This window comes from Monodelphis domestica, chromosome 6 (genome assembly GCF_027887165.1).
Source record: "Monodelphis domestica isolate mMonDom1 chromosome 6, mMonDom1.pri, whole genome shotgun sequence".
NCBI lineage: Eukaryota > Metazoa > Chordata > Mammalia > Didelphimorphia > Didelphidae > Monodelphis > Monodelphis domestica.
In genome coordinates, this window is record NC_077232.1 from 278716321 (window position 1) to 278732647 (window position 16327).

The 16327-nt window shown below is 36.9% G+C and overlaps 1 protein-coding gene and 1 long non-coding RNA gene across 20 annotated transcripts in view; one reads left to right on the top strand and one right to left on the bottom strand.

Annotated features, from left to right (window-relative positions):
* The window catches only part of CCDC158 (coiled-coil domain containing 158), a 114811-nt gene that overhangs the window by 35446 nt on the left and 63038 nt on the right, over positions 1–16327 (top strand). For all 19 annotated transcript variants that reach the window (XM_016422980.2, XM_016422985.2, XM_016422988.2 and 16 more), the window contains 4 exons: positions 682–792; positions 1224–1338; positions 13069–13188; positions 14948–15145. In XM_016422980.2, the coding sequence (XP_016278466.1) occupies positions 682–792; positions 1224–1338; positions 13069–13188; positions 14948–15145 (544 nt within the window). The remainder of the gene's footprint in view (positions 1–681; positions 793–1223; positions 1339–13068; positions 13189–14947; positions 15146–16327) is intronic.
* Positions 10069–13198, bottom strand: LOC103104696 (uncharacterized). Its single transcript, XR_468407.3, has 2 exons — positions 13062–13198; positions 10069–10367 (listed from the first exon to the last, which is right to left on the bottom strand). It is a non-coding gene; the product is annotated as an uncharacterized LOC103104696 (long non-coding RNA).

The following is a 16327-nucleotide window of genomic DNA, read 5'->3' on the forward strand; positions in this document are numbered from 1 at the left end:
TTTTAAGAGGCAGAGGTGAGGAAGAAGAGCATGCCAGGCATGGAAGACAGACTGGGCAAAGGCATAGAGATAGGAGATGAGGGTTATGGATGCAGAATGATAAGTCAATTTGGTGTAAGGTCAGAGTGAGTCCAGAAAGGTAGGCTGGAGCCAGACTGTGAAGGGCTTTAAATGCTAAAGAGAAAACTTTGTATTTGATCTTGAAGGTGACAGGGAGTCATTAGAACTTTTTGAGCAAGGGAGTTGATGGGCTCAGCATCTTGTTGATATCTCTGGGGAGGGTAGACTGAGGCACAGAAAAGGGTAGGTAAGAGAAGGGCGCAATAATCCAGGGAGGAAATGATAGAGACCTGACTAGTGTGGTAGCCAGTGAATTCATTATTTCTAATAAGCCAAGTGATGTCTTCAATCCAAAGTGAAATTAAAGTTCACAGTTTGAGCTACCCAAAAGTGGAATGAACTGCTTGGAGAGCAGGTGAGATCCCCATTCAGGGAGTCTTGAAGCCCAGGCGGGGCGATGACATGCTAGGTATTTTTTAGTGTGTATTCCTCTCATGTATGGCCCTTCCAACTCTCTCATTCTGTGCTTCTAACGTTTATAACATTTACAAATTATTTTGCAACAGTTTATAATTTGGTGAACTCTATTTCCCAACTCTGATCATTTCTCTTTCTCTATAGGATCGAGCAATTAATGAATGAGCATGAGCTTGAAGTAACAGGCCTGACAGAGAAAGCTAGCAGTGCCCGAAGCCAAGCAAATAGTATCCAGAGCCAAATGGAAATCATTCAGTATGTGTCCTAGTTGTTTGATTCAAATATGCATTTAGCTTTTTTCTTGAGAGAGATTTCAAGTTGTGTCCTGCTCACCCTTTTTTTAAAGGGTGTGACAATGTCAATACATTAAAAAAAATTTTTTAAAAATAGAAAATACACTTTTATAGCTAGATAAAATTACATATGTAGTATTTTGTTCTGAGTAGATTGTTGTTAGCTAAATCCTAGAGCCTTTTAAATAATAAAATGTAAGTAAGGTTTATATTCCTGACCATAGAATAAAAACCAAAACATGCAAATGTTGGTAATTTGAACAGAAATTTTAGTAATCGTCTTGGAACAGATTATATCGGGTTAAGAATTTTAGTTTATAATGATTGTGGTCCCCTTAGGTGTCATTGTTATTCTTAGGTGGTGGTTTGCTTTTTATTTTTCTAAACTCTTAGAGAACAAGCAAGGAATCAAAATTCAATGTATATGCGTCAGCTCAGTGAACTGGAATCTACTGTTTCTCAGCTGCGTTCTGAATTAAGAGAGGCCAAAAGGATGTATGAAGACAAGGTGAGTTTAGATTTGGGCCTTATACTTGAGGAAATGATTTCATATTGAATACAATCCTTCCTATTCCAAGAACAAGGTCACTCTGATACAGTAACATTGTAATTCAAAATTAAAAATAACCTGAGATTAGAAGATACATTTTGTTCACTTAGAAATGAGGGATACCAAATATTTAATTGAACTTTCTATGCAAGGTAACTGAACTCTTAGGATAGAAGACTTCCTAGCTTTACATTATGAAGGAAGCTTCAAAAATGGGAAATGAATGAAAGCCTAGGGCCCTCTCCATAAGCCTTTGGAGAATCTCTCTAGTAAGTTATTATAAGGTACTATAGCAAGGGAAGGAAAAGTAGCAACAGGATTATTGACAGGCCTTTCAGTGTAGAACCTGACCCAGTGGCTCTTGGAATCCAGGCCTGTCAATCATCCTCTTGCTACTTTTGCTGCCCTTGCTATAGTGCCCATCTCTGTTTTTTTTCTCTTCCCACCAATTGTTAGGCTGTACCTAAATGGGCAAGTCAAACTTTGTGTTCCTGACATGCCCAAGTGTATCACAACTCCTCTGAGACTTTTTATCCTATACAATTTTGTGATTCTTTTTCTTTTTTTAAAAAAGTAATGTGTTCATGAGATTATTTTGTACATACATGTTTATGCCTTCTCATAAATCCTCCATAAACTAGCTACTCTAATATTTTAGACATAAATTTCTGATTAGTAAAAGATAATTAAAAGTAAAGTTAATAATTATTAAATAGCAAAACCATTGAATGATGCATTCCAAAGTCAACTATAAACTCTTCAAAGATTTTAATCTCTTCTTAAAAAAAAATCTTTAAAATGTTATAGGTTTAGACATTTGAAATAAGAAACTTAGCAGGAGTCTGGGGACAAAAGGTGTTAATTACCAGAGGATTACTGGCTGAGACAGAAGATCCTTTATTAGAGGTTTTTAATCTTGGGTTTGTGAATTATTTTTTTAAAATTACATTTTGCAGGCCTAGAGATGAGAGATCCTGGGTTCAAATCTGGCCTCAGACTCTTCCTAGCTGTGTGACCCTGGGCAAGTCACTTGACCCCCATTGCCTAGCCCTTACTGCTCTTCTTCTGTCTTGGAACCAATATACAGTATTGATTCTAAGATGGAAGGTAAGGGTTTAAAAATAAATTAAAATTAAAATTACATTTTGGTAATTGCCTTCCAAAAAATTCTTTATATAGCAAGCTTTTATTAATTGATGTACTTGATTAGGTATTGGCTTAATTAGAAGTCAGGCTTCTGGCAACCTCAATCATTTGGAACTATGCAGAAAATCTGAAAATGATAGGGGTGGGTGGGAAAGGAGGAACAAGATACGTCATTTCTTTTTTATAGGGGGTGGGAAGGGGTCTTATTATAGAAACTGCATAAGAAGCAAAGGATAGAGAGAGAGGCACATATGAACAAATATAGGCAACACAAAATACTCAGATTACCTATTACATACATATCCTCCTCTGAAAAGAATGCACCTTGGACCTTTACTGTCTTAAGTGACATTGGGATTATCCTGTAGAGTTGGCCTTGATTTCCTGGCCGGCCAAGGAATGGCTTCCTGAAAGTAGGCCCTTTTTACCTTAGAAGTGTGCTCTTACAGAAGTCACCACCTCTTGTAGTGATGTCCAAAATTTGTACTTAGGAACTTTCAATCTGCTAACCACCAAGGTTGGTAACATTCTTTTCTTAGAATCACTAGCACTAATATACTGAGAAGAGATGAACTGAAAAAACAAAGAGATCAGCTAGTACTGAGAGGTTTGAGAGTAAACACATGTCTCTCATTGCTAGATCATGATTTTACTCACTAAGAGAACTCTCAGCCAGGTAGTCAGAATTTACTGATATTTTACAGATAATTCCAATGACCTTGATGACCTAATTTCTTTGACCACAGCAAATTTAATAGCATCATAGAAGATAGACAAAAGGGGTCAGGGGAGACCAACAGGGGTCGGGGGAGACCAAATAACAATCTTACTTTAATAGAGCTCATGTGCAGAGCTAATGTACTTAATAGTCCCCCTAAATCAGTAGACTGTATATAAAAAAAGCAGAGAAAAATGAACTTTATCTTATAAAAATTTCCAGAAAATTATTTAAACAAAGAAATAGTTTAGTTCTTGAAGGAATAAGTGTTAATGATCTAAGAAGTTTTCACATTGGTGAAGACTCCATAAATGAGCATCACTGTTATATAAGTTAAACTTCTACTTTTCACTGTATATTTGCATAAATTAATAATTTGTCCTCATAAAAACACCGTGGTTCAAGCTGTTAAAATTCTCAAATACATATATGCCATTAATGACCTTCTTTTTGCTTAAAAACCCATTCATATGCTCTTGTGTACATACTTATAGGGTATTAGTAGCTACCTGAATACTCCTATACTCCACAGTATTTACTTATCACAACTTTTAGCTGCTATTCCTTTCCCTGATAATATTTGGAAAAGCTACCTATGTATTAAAAAGCATTACTGATGATTTTCTAATGATTGCATTTATAGTTTTAACTATAGAATAGTATTTTGATCTTTCAAACACATAAAAAGCCCTATGCCTTATGGGAAACAGACCGTCACATTATATACCTTGCACTAGGTATATTCTGATAAACCAAATCTCTTAGAAGAACAAAGTATTCATTATTCAAACAACTTTGGGGGTGTGGATGGACCAGAACAATGTCTTAGAGTCTGGAAATATGTGACATTCTATTGGCAAAACAGACAAATGAATAACTGCATTTTTCACTTATCGTCTGAAGAGTTCGGCATCATATAGACACAATGATAATCAAACCCATATTCTTTCTGGTTTTGATGTGGTTCCACTGATCACCAATAATTCGGTTACCAAAGGAAGTTGGTGTATGCTTGGTGGGTGGCTGTTAGATGGTAGAAGATCATTATCTGTTTAGGGTTCTGACCACTTCAGGGTGGGCTAAGCCCTCAGAAGAATGGATATCAGAGGTTACTGACCAGGGAACTCCTTTCTTAGCAAGACCCTGACTCAGTTGGGGTATGTTTCTTTTGAAATAAAAACAAGGTTTTCCTATTGGTCAGAGAATAAGTTGTGTATGAAACAACATTTTAGATGTAGCTTATTACTTATAAAAATATCTTACTGTAATGCTTTTTCCATTCTTTTCTTTTTATTTTAGGAGAACCTCCAGATCCCCTTTACGAATTCGGACCAGTAGAAGCTGTCACTATTGGCTCTGTAGTTTTGGCTTTACTCTTAACTTTCGCTTTTTGAAAACAAAAATAAATCATGGTCTTGATCCTTAGTTTTTTTTTCCTTCTTTAAAAGAAAATTGGGACTGCATTTGGTACTCACAAAGTGAGGATTTAGTAGCACTGGCTAGAGGTATGGCAGTAACAGAAGACACTGTTCAAGCCTCCTGGCATGCTTGTGCCCAAGTACCTGATTTGGCCTGCAGCATCCCTTCCTGCTCTAGGCCTGTGGGCTTTTTAATCCCAGACTTTATCAAGAAAAGAAAAAAAAAAGATAATACAATTTGGTCTGATTGGCCTTGTTATTCTGAAATGTAGGATTATTATGGCGTCCCAGACTCATTTATTCAGCGATCCAAACCAAAACATGCCCAGACATATACATATCCCCAAACACTCCCACATGCACATGTGCACAAAAACCACCTCCATGGTGAAAGGGAAAACCAGTGCTGCTATTTAAAAACAAAGAAAACCAAACACTTTAAGAGGTCTCAGCTATCAACATTTGGTCTGAACATTTTAAAAGGCTTTTCTTTACAGTGTTTCGACAGCTGTCAGTATCAGCTCAGCTGCTATTTCAGTGGTTTTCCCTTTCACTCTCCATTAATTACCTTTTTTTAATCAAGTCAGAAAAAAATTGTAATTACCACCAAAAAAGTGAAAGGTAAAAGCAAAGCTATAGCAGTTGAGTCCAGGTTTGACAGCTACAAAACAAACATTCCTACAGGGGTCTGGAGGAACTTCTTGGCCCTAACTATGCTGAGACAGAAAGCTAAAATGAGGTTGTGTCCCTCATCTGCCCAGCAGGCATACAGAAAGCCATGGTTACCGTCATCTAAAATGTATTTTGAAATGAAAATGATCAGTAGAATATCCCGCCATAGGTTACTTCTTTCTCATAGTCAAATGGCCACTTGGCTGAGGGCAGTGATAATTTCTACCAGTTTAGTAGCAGACAATGTTCATCTTATTAACTTCATTAACAGTAAATGAAAGGTGATGCTTAGGAGAGAAAGGGAAGGGGAAAGAAACCTAGGAAAAAACCAATTTTAACTCTCTTGTTATTTGAACATATGTTTTTCCAAAACCAAAAATCTTCAAATTAGGGAAATCTGAACAGATTCCTTACTATTGTTATTTCTCCACCAAAAGACAGAGGCTTGCTTAACTGAATATTCCTGCTTCCTTTTTGAAAATTTACCTAAAATTAACTATAAATAGGACTTTCTGTGAGAGTGCTAATCAGAATTGAAACATTCCTATCTGTTGACAGAGTTAATCCATGTTGATGTCCCAGGAGGACTTTGAGCCACAGAGTTTGAATTGCTGTATTTTTTAAAAACCCCTATCTTCTATCTTGGTATCAGTTCTAAGGCAGAAGAGTAGGAAGGGCTAGGCAATCAAGGTTAAGTGACTTGCCCAGAGTCACACAACTAGAATGTGTCTGAGGTCACATCTGAACCTAGGTCCTCTCTACTCCAAGCCTGGAACTCTATATACTGTGCTACTTGACTGCCTGTGAATTGCTATATTTATGCACCAAGATGAGAAGCTGACTTGAGAAAAATTTCATTTTTGGTAGCTCTGGGAGTAGCAACATGGAACAGTAAAAAGAGTTCATGAACTCTATGACCAGGAGCCCTAGGTTCCAGTACAGACTCTGACTACCAGTTTGTGGGCAAATCACTTGCTTTTCTTTTTTTTTCATCTCTAAAATGCATTTCAGAGGACCTGTGTTCACATCACAAGGTTGAGTAGAAATTATTTTGAAAACCTTAAAGTACAATATAGGTGTGAGCTATTATTATCTGTTACATTTGTCTTTTCAATTACTCTATAAACATTTATCAAGGAAGGGCCCATTATGTGCCAGGCACCATGCTAATTTCTGGGTATATGAAAAGTGGCAGAAGATAGTCCCTGCCCTCAAGGAGCTTACAATCTAATGAGGGAGACAACATGCAAACAGATATGTACAAAACAAACTATATGCAGGACAAATGGCACTAGAATTAAGAGGGATTGGAGAAAGCTTCCTATAGGAGATAAGATTTTGATTGAAGCTTAAAAACCAGGGAAATGAGAAAGAAAAGCAGATGTATCTTTTCAAGCACCCTTCTTTATGTGAGATTAAATGAAAATGTGGTTTAAATATGAGGCACACGAAGTCTATGCTCTGGTAGTCTTGGAGTTATAATAAAAATAAATAAAATTTATAACATTTCGATATCAGCTGATGTCCCTGAAATTAAAATATTAGTGTTAAAATGTTTTAACATATTTTTATTTATTGTAAGGAATATTACAATAAATATTTTTTGTTTGTTTTGTGAGACTGACATCCCAGGCTGATGAAAAATCACAGGCTTGAATGAGATTTGAATTCTCCTTCTGTCTTACTTCTGTCTTAAGTTTGGGCAAAACAGTAACAATGTGGATTTCAGAGCTAATTTACAGAAAGATAAGCTGCTAGACTAATTGTGATTTAGAGGAGTCAGGTAACTCATTTCCTACGTGTCAGAAAATGTGGTACTTAATGAAGATGAATTAAAAAAACTGTTCAACTCTTTATAGGAAGTATCTTGTCAAAAGGATAGTGTGTTAGATATCATAGAAGTCTAAAACTATTTTTTTAACTATTAGAGTTAATTCCAGTTTATGCTAGTGTTTTTCATTCTAAAATCTATTGTAGGAAAATAAAATATGTAAATTATTTGTTTAAAATTGTTCCCCAGACTCTATCCCAAACATAGTTGTTTGTGGCAACTTTCTCTGAGCAGAGGAAGAGAGACCAGCATCCTGGCAGAAGAAGGTAGTGGGAGTAAGGATGAACAGGTCACAAAGAGACAGGAAGTGGTGTTGTTTTTATGTCAATAGGTTTTGAGTATTAAGGAGGTTTGCTGTTAAAAAGATTTTTGGAGCAGTAAAAATTAACAGCATGATATAGTGGTATAGAGTCAGGAAGACCTGAGTTCAAAACCTGCTTCTGATACATGATGTCTCTGTGGCCATCAAACAAGGCCCTGGGAGATTTCTCAGACTAGATAGAGGCCTTTGATACACTATAGTTCTGACTCTGGAATCCAAAGATTTGAGTGTTACACAGACACATTTTTAATATACATATTTATATATGTGTATACATATGTATTCATATAATTTAAATTCAATAATTTTTTATTAAATGCCCCATGGTATGGTATACAAAAGCCTTGTGCTGCTGAGGATTCAAAGACCAAAATGAAATAGTCCCAGTCGTCTGTAAGGAGAGGTATCAATTCCATGGCTAGGCCCACAGCCTTTCCAGTGCTACAGCCCCAGATGAAAATATAAAGGTAAAATATTAACAAAACAAAAATGCAATCAAACATAGAGATTATATTTTAAAGCTAAGCCAAATACTTTATGTACTAACATACAAATTAGTGGCACCTATTTCCATTTTAACTTGATACCACTGCTCTATAGTCTATTGGTGTATATGAGTGGGATTATCCCTCTCCATGCATCAGAGAAGTCCTCATGTTGGAAATAGCAACTGGACTGAGCCTTGAAGGAAGGCAGACAAGGATTCAGAAAGACAGATTTGAGGAAGGATAGTTTTTTTGGCATGATGAATGATTTGTGCTTATTGAATGAATGAATGTTTTATAAAATGCATGTTGGTGTGAGATGGGGTATCAGGTTCAACACCAAGGAGCTCTGTTTTTCTGTAAAAGAGGAGTTAGAAGGTTGAAAAGGTAGGTTGGAACCAGATTGTGGTGGACCTTAAATGTCAGGCTCAGGAATTTGCCCATTTCTCCATGAGACAATGGACAATCATAGAAGGTTTGTAGACAGGAGAGTAATAGAGACCTGTGCTTTAGGAAGAATTTTATTTTTATTTTTTTTATTTGGAATATTTTTCCATGGTTACATGATTCATGATTTTTCCCACCCCCTATTCCTCCCCCCATCCTGGAGCTGACAAGCAGTTCCATTGGGTTATACACGTATTATTCATTATTCAAAACCCATTTCCATGTTATTCATATTTGCAATAGAGTGATCTTTTAACATGAAAACCCTAATCATATCCCCACCGAACCACGTGATCCATCATGTTTTTCTTCTGTGTTTCTGCTCCCACAGTTCTTTCTCTGGATGTGGATAGTGTTTTTTCTCATAAGTTCCTCAGAATTGTCCTGGGTCATTGCATTGCTGCTAGTAGAGAAGTCCATTACATTTGATTGTACCACAGTGTATCAGTCTCTGTGTATAAGGTTCTCCTGGTTCTGCTCCTCTCACTCTGCATCACTTCCTGGAGGTCATTTCAGTTCACATGGAATTCCTCCAGTTCCTTATTCCTTTCAGCACAATAATATTCCATCACCAATAGATACCATAATTTGTTCAGCCATTCCCCAATTGATGGACGCTCCTTCATTTTCCGATTTTTTGCTAGCACAAAGAGTGCGGCTATAAATATTTTCATACAAGTATTTTCCCCTACTACATGTTTGGGGCACAAACCCAGCAGTGGTATGGCTGGATCAAAGGGCAAGCATTTTTAAAAATCTCTTTGCGCATAATTCCAAATTGCCTTCCAGTATTGTTGGTCCAATTCACAATTCTACCAGCAGAGTTTTGGTGTTCCAATTTTGTCACATCCTCTCCAACATTTATCACTTTCCTTTGCTGCCATATTGGCCAGTCTGCTAGATGTAAGATGGTACCTCAGAGTTGTTTTAATTTGCATTTCTCTAATCAGGAGGGATTTAGAACACTTTTTCATGTGCTTATTGGTAGTTTTGATTCCTTCATGTGAAAACTGCCAATTCATGTCCCTTGACCATTTGTAGATTGGGGAATGGCTTGATTTTTTTGTAAATTTGACTTAGTTCCTTATATATTTGGGAAATTAAACCTTTGTCATAGAGTTTTGCTATAAAAGTTTTAGGAAGAATATTATGGCAGCATTACTTTGACATCATTCGCCCTAACAAGGAGAGACAGAATGAATAGATACCAAAATAAGATCTGAGCTCATGAAATAATTCCTCCTTCTTGCATTAAGTTTGAATGGTTTACTGATTTGAATCAGAGAATCCTGGGCTTTGTCATTATTCAAGTGACCTGGGAAAAGCCACTTCTCCAGGTACCTTTGTTTGTAAAATGAAGGTATTGGACTAAAGCCAACTTTCCAATGACAGTTGGGTTCATATGACTAGTGAGTGGCAGATTATTTGAATGTTGTCATTCAGGAATCTCTTCTCATTCCACCTTTAGACATAGTTAGCTCAGCTGAATATTGTTCTGCCCTTCCCCTCTGATTAATTCAGGGTGCTGTAATAGGTTAGGATTAGGTTTCCTGGTAGGACACTTTCCACAAGCACCTACAAGGACATGGTCTTGGTCCATGTGGAACTAACTTGGAAAGACTCTGAGGGAAGTTAGTCAGCCTGAAAGCTTTGACAGTTAACAGGTTATCTTTTATTTTGGTGAGGAGGTAGGGCAAGTGAATGGTATAGGTATTATTGTGATGTAGTACATATGGACATCACTCCTAGACTGACTCCCAAAGACTGTTAGACGTGAAGAAGCCTTTTGGGACTTTAAATCCAAGCCCCAATCAAACATATGTGTATATATGGTAGTGGTAGTATTCTCTGCAGAGCCATAACTAGACATTTTTGTGACTGGGATGAGTGGTACATAGCACACCCTCAGAGAAGGGCCAAGGTGGATAGTGGCTGGTGGGATATTATCCTGTGGTAAGGGGAATAAGAGAGAAAAAATACCATAAACCATTAACACAAAGTCAGAACAAAGCTGTTGAAAAAGAGGTAACCCCAGTGTCCATCTAGTAGCTGCTAATTTTTTTTTTAACCTTTACCTTCTATCTTAGAATCAGTAGTATGTATTGGCACCAAGGAAAAAGAATGGTAAATGCTAGGCAATTGGGTATTAACCAATTAACCAATAGCCTTCTCCAGGGTCACACAGGTAGGAAGTGTCTGAGGTCAGATTTGAACCCAGGACCTCCTGTTTCTAGGTCTCCTCAATCCACGGAGTCACCTAACTGCCTCCTGCTGATTTTAATTATTCTACATGCTAAGCTCGGTTGTTTCCATATTGCTGAAGGACTAATGCTGTCAGCACCTTCTAAATTTGGCACCCTGGGGCAAAAACTCAGACACAGTTATACAGTTACAGCTTTGATTCAATGATCTAATGATCAACCTCTTCTATTGTCAGAGATAATTTTAATCGCAGAGCTTTTTTGCCTGACTATGTGGTGCTACATAATTGAACCTAGGTATTTACTTGGAAATAAAATATGGCTTAATTAAATGCTTCTTATTCCTTTGTCCAAAGTACTCCTGTAGTCATACCCATAAGGGTAAATTTAAACATATTTGCTAGTAAGTATTACTGATTTTAGTGAAGGCAGAACGTCTTAGATTGTGTACATATTGAGTGAATAAATCCTTAGGCATTGACAGAAATATAAACAGACCCTTTAACTGATGATCTTGCTCATTGTTTATCTTAACTAGGGATATTAATTTGCATTTATGAGAAACACAGTCAATTTTGGATTACTCCTTATCTGTTTATTCAGTTTGTAGATTATCCAATGGTTTTGTTTCATCTACTGTCTTTGATTGCCTACCTTTTCCATTTTTAAGAATTCTGCAAAGGCCAAAGAATGGAAAGAAAGCTGAACAAACCTGATATTTGTCAGTCTGTGTAAAAAAACAAAACAAAGAAACCAAAAAATACACCAAAACTTAGAGAAAAAATAAATGCTGGCAAAAAGAATCCTGTGGATTTAATTTGTCCATGTTATCATAGTTACCTGCTACCACAGATACATAAGATGTTTCTATATAATAGTTAGCAAAAATAATTCCATCATCATTAAAAGTTGAAGGAAACTTTAAGGGTCACTTGTTCCAATTTCCTGGTTGGAAAACAAAATCCTCATTGATATTTTTAGAATCTAAGAGCATCAGAAAATTCTTTTAGCATCAACGTGGGCAAGAAACAGCTAAACAAAGTTTTAAAATCATTATATGTTTGTTTCTAAGTTTACTTTTCTCCATGGAAAGGAAAAATAAAGTTAATGACCCAAAATGGCATTAACCAAGTGAATGATGGTTTTGTGTATTTATCATACATCATAATTGGAAGCCAGGGAACAACACATACTACCAAAAATGCAGGTTTACAAATCTAGTTCAATGATAAATTCCATTGTTATAATATATACAGCTATACATAGAAACAAAGATCACTGGGATCAAGGATAAAGGATATGATTGCTTTCCTTGTTCCAATACTCTTAATCCAAAGAGAAATCACTAAAAAGTGGCTGCTAATAAATGTGTAAACTGACAGTCATAGCAAATAATACAAAAAGCAGTATTAATACATATCAAGGCTGTGTCCAAATTTGTCAATAAGCTTATATTGAAGCCTATTGACTAATTATAATTAGCCTAATAATTAGGAAAATGTTGATATTTACAAAGAAGTAATATCTTCAGGTATTTCTAATATTGTAGACAAACTACTAGGTGGAATTTAAAATAATAGCTATCAGAAAAATGAAACCTAAAAAGAAGACAAAAGTGGAAAAAACATTATTTAGATGAATTTAAATAGCACAGGAGTTGAAGAAAAGATTTTTTAATCTTTTGCTATTTACTCATAAAACAAAAACTTTTTCAAAGCATAATACAATTCAAGTCTATGCCTTACAAGGATTGACTCATCATCATCATCATCATTATTATTATTAATATTATTTGTCAAAAGAGATTTTCTAAGGGTCCTCCAGAATTAGAACCTCTATATTGTCAGTCAATGACTATGATGAAGATCTATTTTTGACTTTCATTAGTAGTCATTGTGACCAATGTTGAAAGTGCATAGCTATTTTCTTCTTTAAAAAGAAAAAACAACCCTTCTGCTTTAGAATCAATACTGTGTGTTGGTTCTAGCGTAGAAGAGCAATAAGGGCTAGACAATGTGTGACTTGTCCAGGTTTACACAGCAAGGGAGTGTCTCAGACCAGATTTGAACCCAGAATATCCCCTCTCTAGGTCTGGCTCTCAATTCACTGAGCCAACTAGCTGCTCCTTGCACAGCAGTTTTCAGATCTGGCTCTGACATTTTTCATCTTGCTGACATGCTCTTTATTTCCCCTTTGAAACTGCTAGCTGTAGGAATCTGATGTTCTTTCCTGAAACACTAGGGATGTGGATGAAACATTTATCATCTAAGTTGTGAGTCAACAATTGTATGTTATGTTACTAAACCTAAAGGAAAACTTTCCAAGGAGTTTAACATTTTGTTCTAGCATTTTCATCTCAATCAAAGAACAAATGATTTATGAGTGTATATTTTTCCCTATCACTCACAGAGGCAATATGATTCTAATTCTTTTGTGCTTACCCTTTAGATAGAAGATCTTGAGAAACAGTTAGTCCTGGCCAACTCAGAATTGAATGAGGCCCGCACCGAGCGTGATCAGTTCAGTCAGGAATCTGGAAACCTGGATGACCAACTTCAGAAGCTGCTGGTAGGTAGTTGCTGATGTGTTTAAGATCCAAACGGTGAGAAAAGATTTGAAGGAATTTTTTTTTTAAATTAGTGAAATTTCCTATAGAACTATATTCACATTAAAAAACTTTTAAATAGCAACGTTTAATGTGTTGAGCCCTTTGTTGATGTGACAATGGGCTTTTCCCAGGTGCTGATTCTGATTTTAGTGATTTTAAGTGAATAAAATGTCAAATTGCATCTATTTGTTATCCTCACACTTTTGGCATAGTTTGGGGAGGGTTTAGGAAAAGAAAGTCTTTCATTTTGCTAAATTGGAGCAAAAAACAGTGCTTCAGTATAAAGTCACACTGTCCCAAACAGCAAATATATAGGTCAGCTATGCACTTGATGACACTGAATGAAAATGCTGGCATAAATATAAAAGAAACAAATACTGTCATGTATGAGAAACTCGGCCTCTGCCTGCCTTTGAGTAGAGGCTGCAATTGAGGCTTAACTGTGATAGTCACACAGCCCTGCAGGGGACATGGATGGGAGGTGAGGCAAAGTGGTGTACACAAGAAAGAACAGAACCTCCCCACCCTCACACTTGACAAGGCAGTGAGCTAATATTAATACACCTTTTTTTTTTTTAATCCTTACCTTCCGTCTTGGAGTCAATACTGTTTATTGGCTCCAAGGCAGAAGAGTGGTAAGGGCTAGGCAATGGGGGTCAAGTGACTTGTCCAGGGTCACACAGCTGGGAAGTGTCTGAGGTCACATTTGAACCTAGGACTTCCCGTCTCCAGGCCTGACTCTCAATCCACTGAGCCACCTAGCTGCCCCCCACCTTTTTTTTTTTTTTAAACCTTTACCTTCTGTCTTAGTATCAATTCTAAGTCAGAAGAACTGGAAGGACTAGGCAGTTAGGTAGGGTTAAGGGACCTGCCCAAGGTCACACAGCTAGGAAGTGTCTGAGGCCACATTTGAACCGACATGCTCCTGGCTCTAGTTCTGGCTCTCTCAATATGCCTTTAAACTGGTGTTCCTTTTTACAATTCTAGGGGAGGTTTAATGTGAAAAATGTTTTTAGTAAATACAAAGTTGGGTATGATCTTTAGTTTTCAGTACCCAAGATACAAAATAGTCAGGCTTCTAAAAGCCCCCCAAACTTGCAAAAGGCTGCCTGGCGGTTAGAAAATAGTACTTTTGCACTTGAGTTAACAAGACCTAAGAACATGATATTGTCACATCAGCCTTGTTGCTATATGTTCTTCGTCCCTTAAAAACAACAGTAACAATGTGCTAGTCTTATTTTAGGGGACTTTTTTATTTATGAAGTTCAGGGTTTTTTTTCTTTTTCTTTTTCTCAATTATGTGTTAGAAAAGATTTCCACATGTCTTCCTAAATTATATGATCAAAATTATCTCCTTCCCTCCTTTCCCTTCCCTCTCCTAGTTCTGGCAGGCAATTCAATCTGAGTTATACATGTATCACACAAAACATAATTCCACATTGTTCATTTTTGTGAGTAATCTTATAAAACTCAAAACATAAATAGAAATAAAGAATAGAAAATCGTATGCTTCCTTCTACAATTCCGACTCCAACAGTTCTTTCTCTGGAGGTGAATAGCATCCTTTGCCAATTCCTCAGAATTGTCAAAGGGTTTTTTTTTTTTGAGTTTCATAAAAATTTCTGTGGGATGGTATAGGAGCTACTCAAAGGCAAATCTAAGGGCAAATTTGTTTAATTTGATTATGGGATAAAATAAGACATTCCTCCCTCCTTGTAGGCTGATTTACATAAAAGGGAAAAGGAGCTAAGTTTGGAAAAGGAGCAGAACAAGAGGCTTTGGGACAGAGATACTGGCAATAGCATCACCATTGACCACCTGCGCCGGGAGTTAGATGACAGGAACATGGAAGTGCAACGACTGGAAACACTAGTGAAAACCATGAAGACTGAGTGCCAAGGGCAGATGGAGCGCCAGGTGAGGGCATTGAACCATGGGTACCTGACTTTCCTTTAAGGGTTCCTGGAAAAGAGGTGACAACTTGATTTGTTTTTGGTTTGACATTGCTGGAAATACTTTTAAATGATAGATAATCATGCATTTCTATGTGGGAGCTCTTTCTCCTCTGTAAAAAGAACTCAGGGCCTTTTATTTATTGACTATTTTTTTGGCCCATTATTATGGTGATAGGAGCAAGGATGACCAACAGATTTTCCTTAGTAGATTGCTTCTTTTCTGGAAAGGTTATGGTTGTGCCCTTTGATCTCCAAAGCCCTTCTTTCTCTCCTCTGACTACCAAATTCACACAGTGATTACCCCCCATATCACAGAGAATGTCAGAGTTGGACAGAACTTTGGAGCCAATCTATTTCGAGTCTTTCTGGAACAGGAATCTATTCTATAAAACATGTACCACCAAGTGGTAACTGAGCCTTTTCTTGAAGACCTCTAGGGAGGCAGCCCACTCTATTTTTATAAAGCTCTAAAAGTTAGGAAAATTTTCCTTATGATGAACTAAATTTTACCAATCTGCAACTTTTCCTCATTATTCTTAGTTCTGTTCTCTGGAGCCAAGCAAAAGAAATCATAGCCCTTTAAGTACATGAAGATGGTATAATGTTCCCCTCTTCTCCTCAATCCCCATGTCTTCTCTAATCTAAACATTCCTAGTTCCATCAGTGAATCCCCCATAGATCTAGTCTTGAGACCCTTTGCTGTTCTAGTCATCTTTCTGCTGGACATTCTCTAGCTCTTCAATGTGGTACAAGACTCCACAAATAGTCCAAACCAGGAAAGAATACAGTAGGGCTATGGATGCCCCCCCCCTTAAAAAAACACAAAAAACTCTTACCTTATGACTTAGACTCAATACTGTGTATTGGTTCCAAGGCAGAAGAGTGGTAAGGGCTAGGCAATGGAGGTTAAGTGACTTGCCCAGGGTCACACAGCTAGGAAGTGTCTGAGTCTAGATTTGAATTCAGGACCTGATTCTCAGCCCACTGAGTCACCTAGCTGCCCTCTATGGATGCCCCTCTTTATGCAATTGAAAAAAAAATTTGTTGTTGTTGTTGTTGTTGCTGTCTTTATCCTATTGATTCCTATTGAGCTTGTAGTCTAATGGAAAATCCCAGATCTCTTTTTCACATGGACTTCCACCTA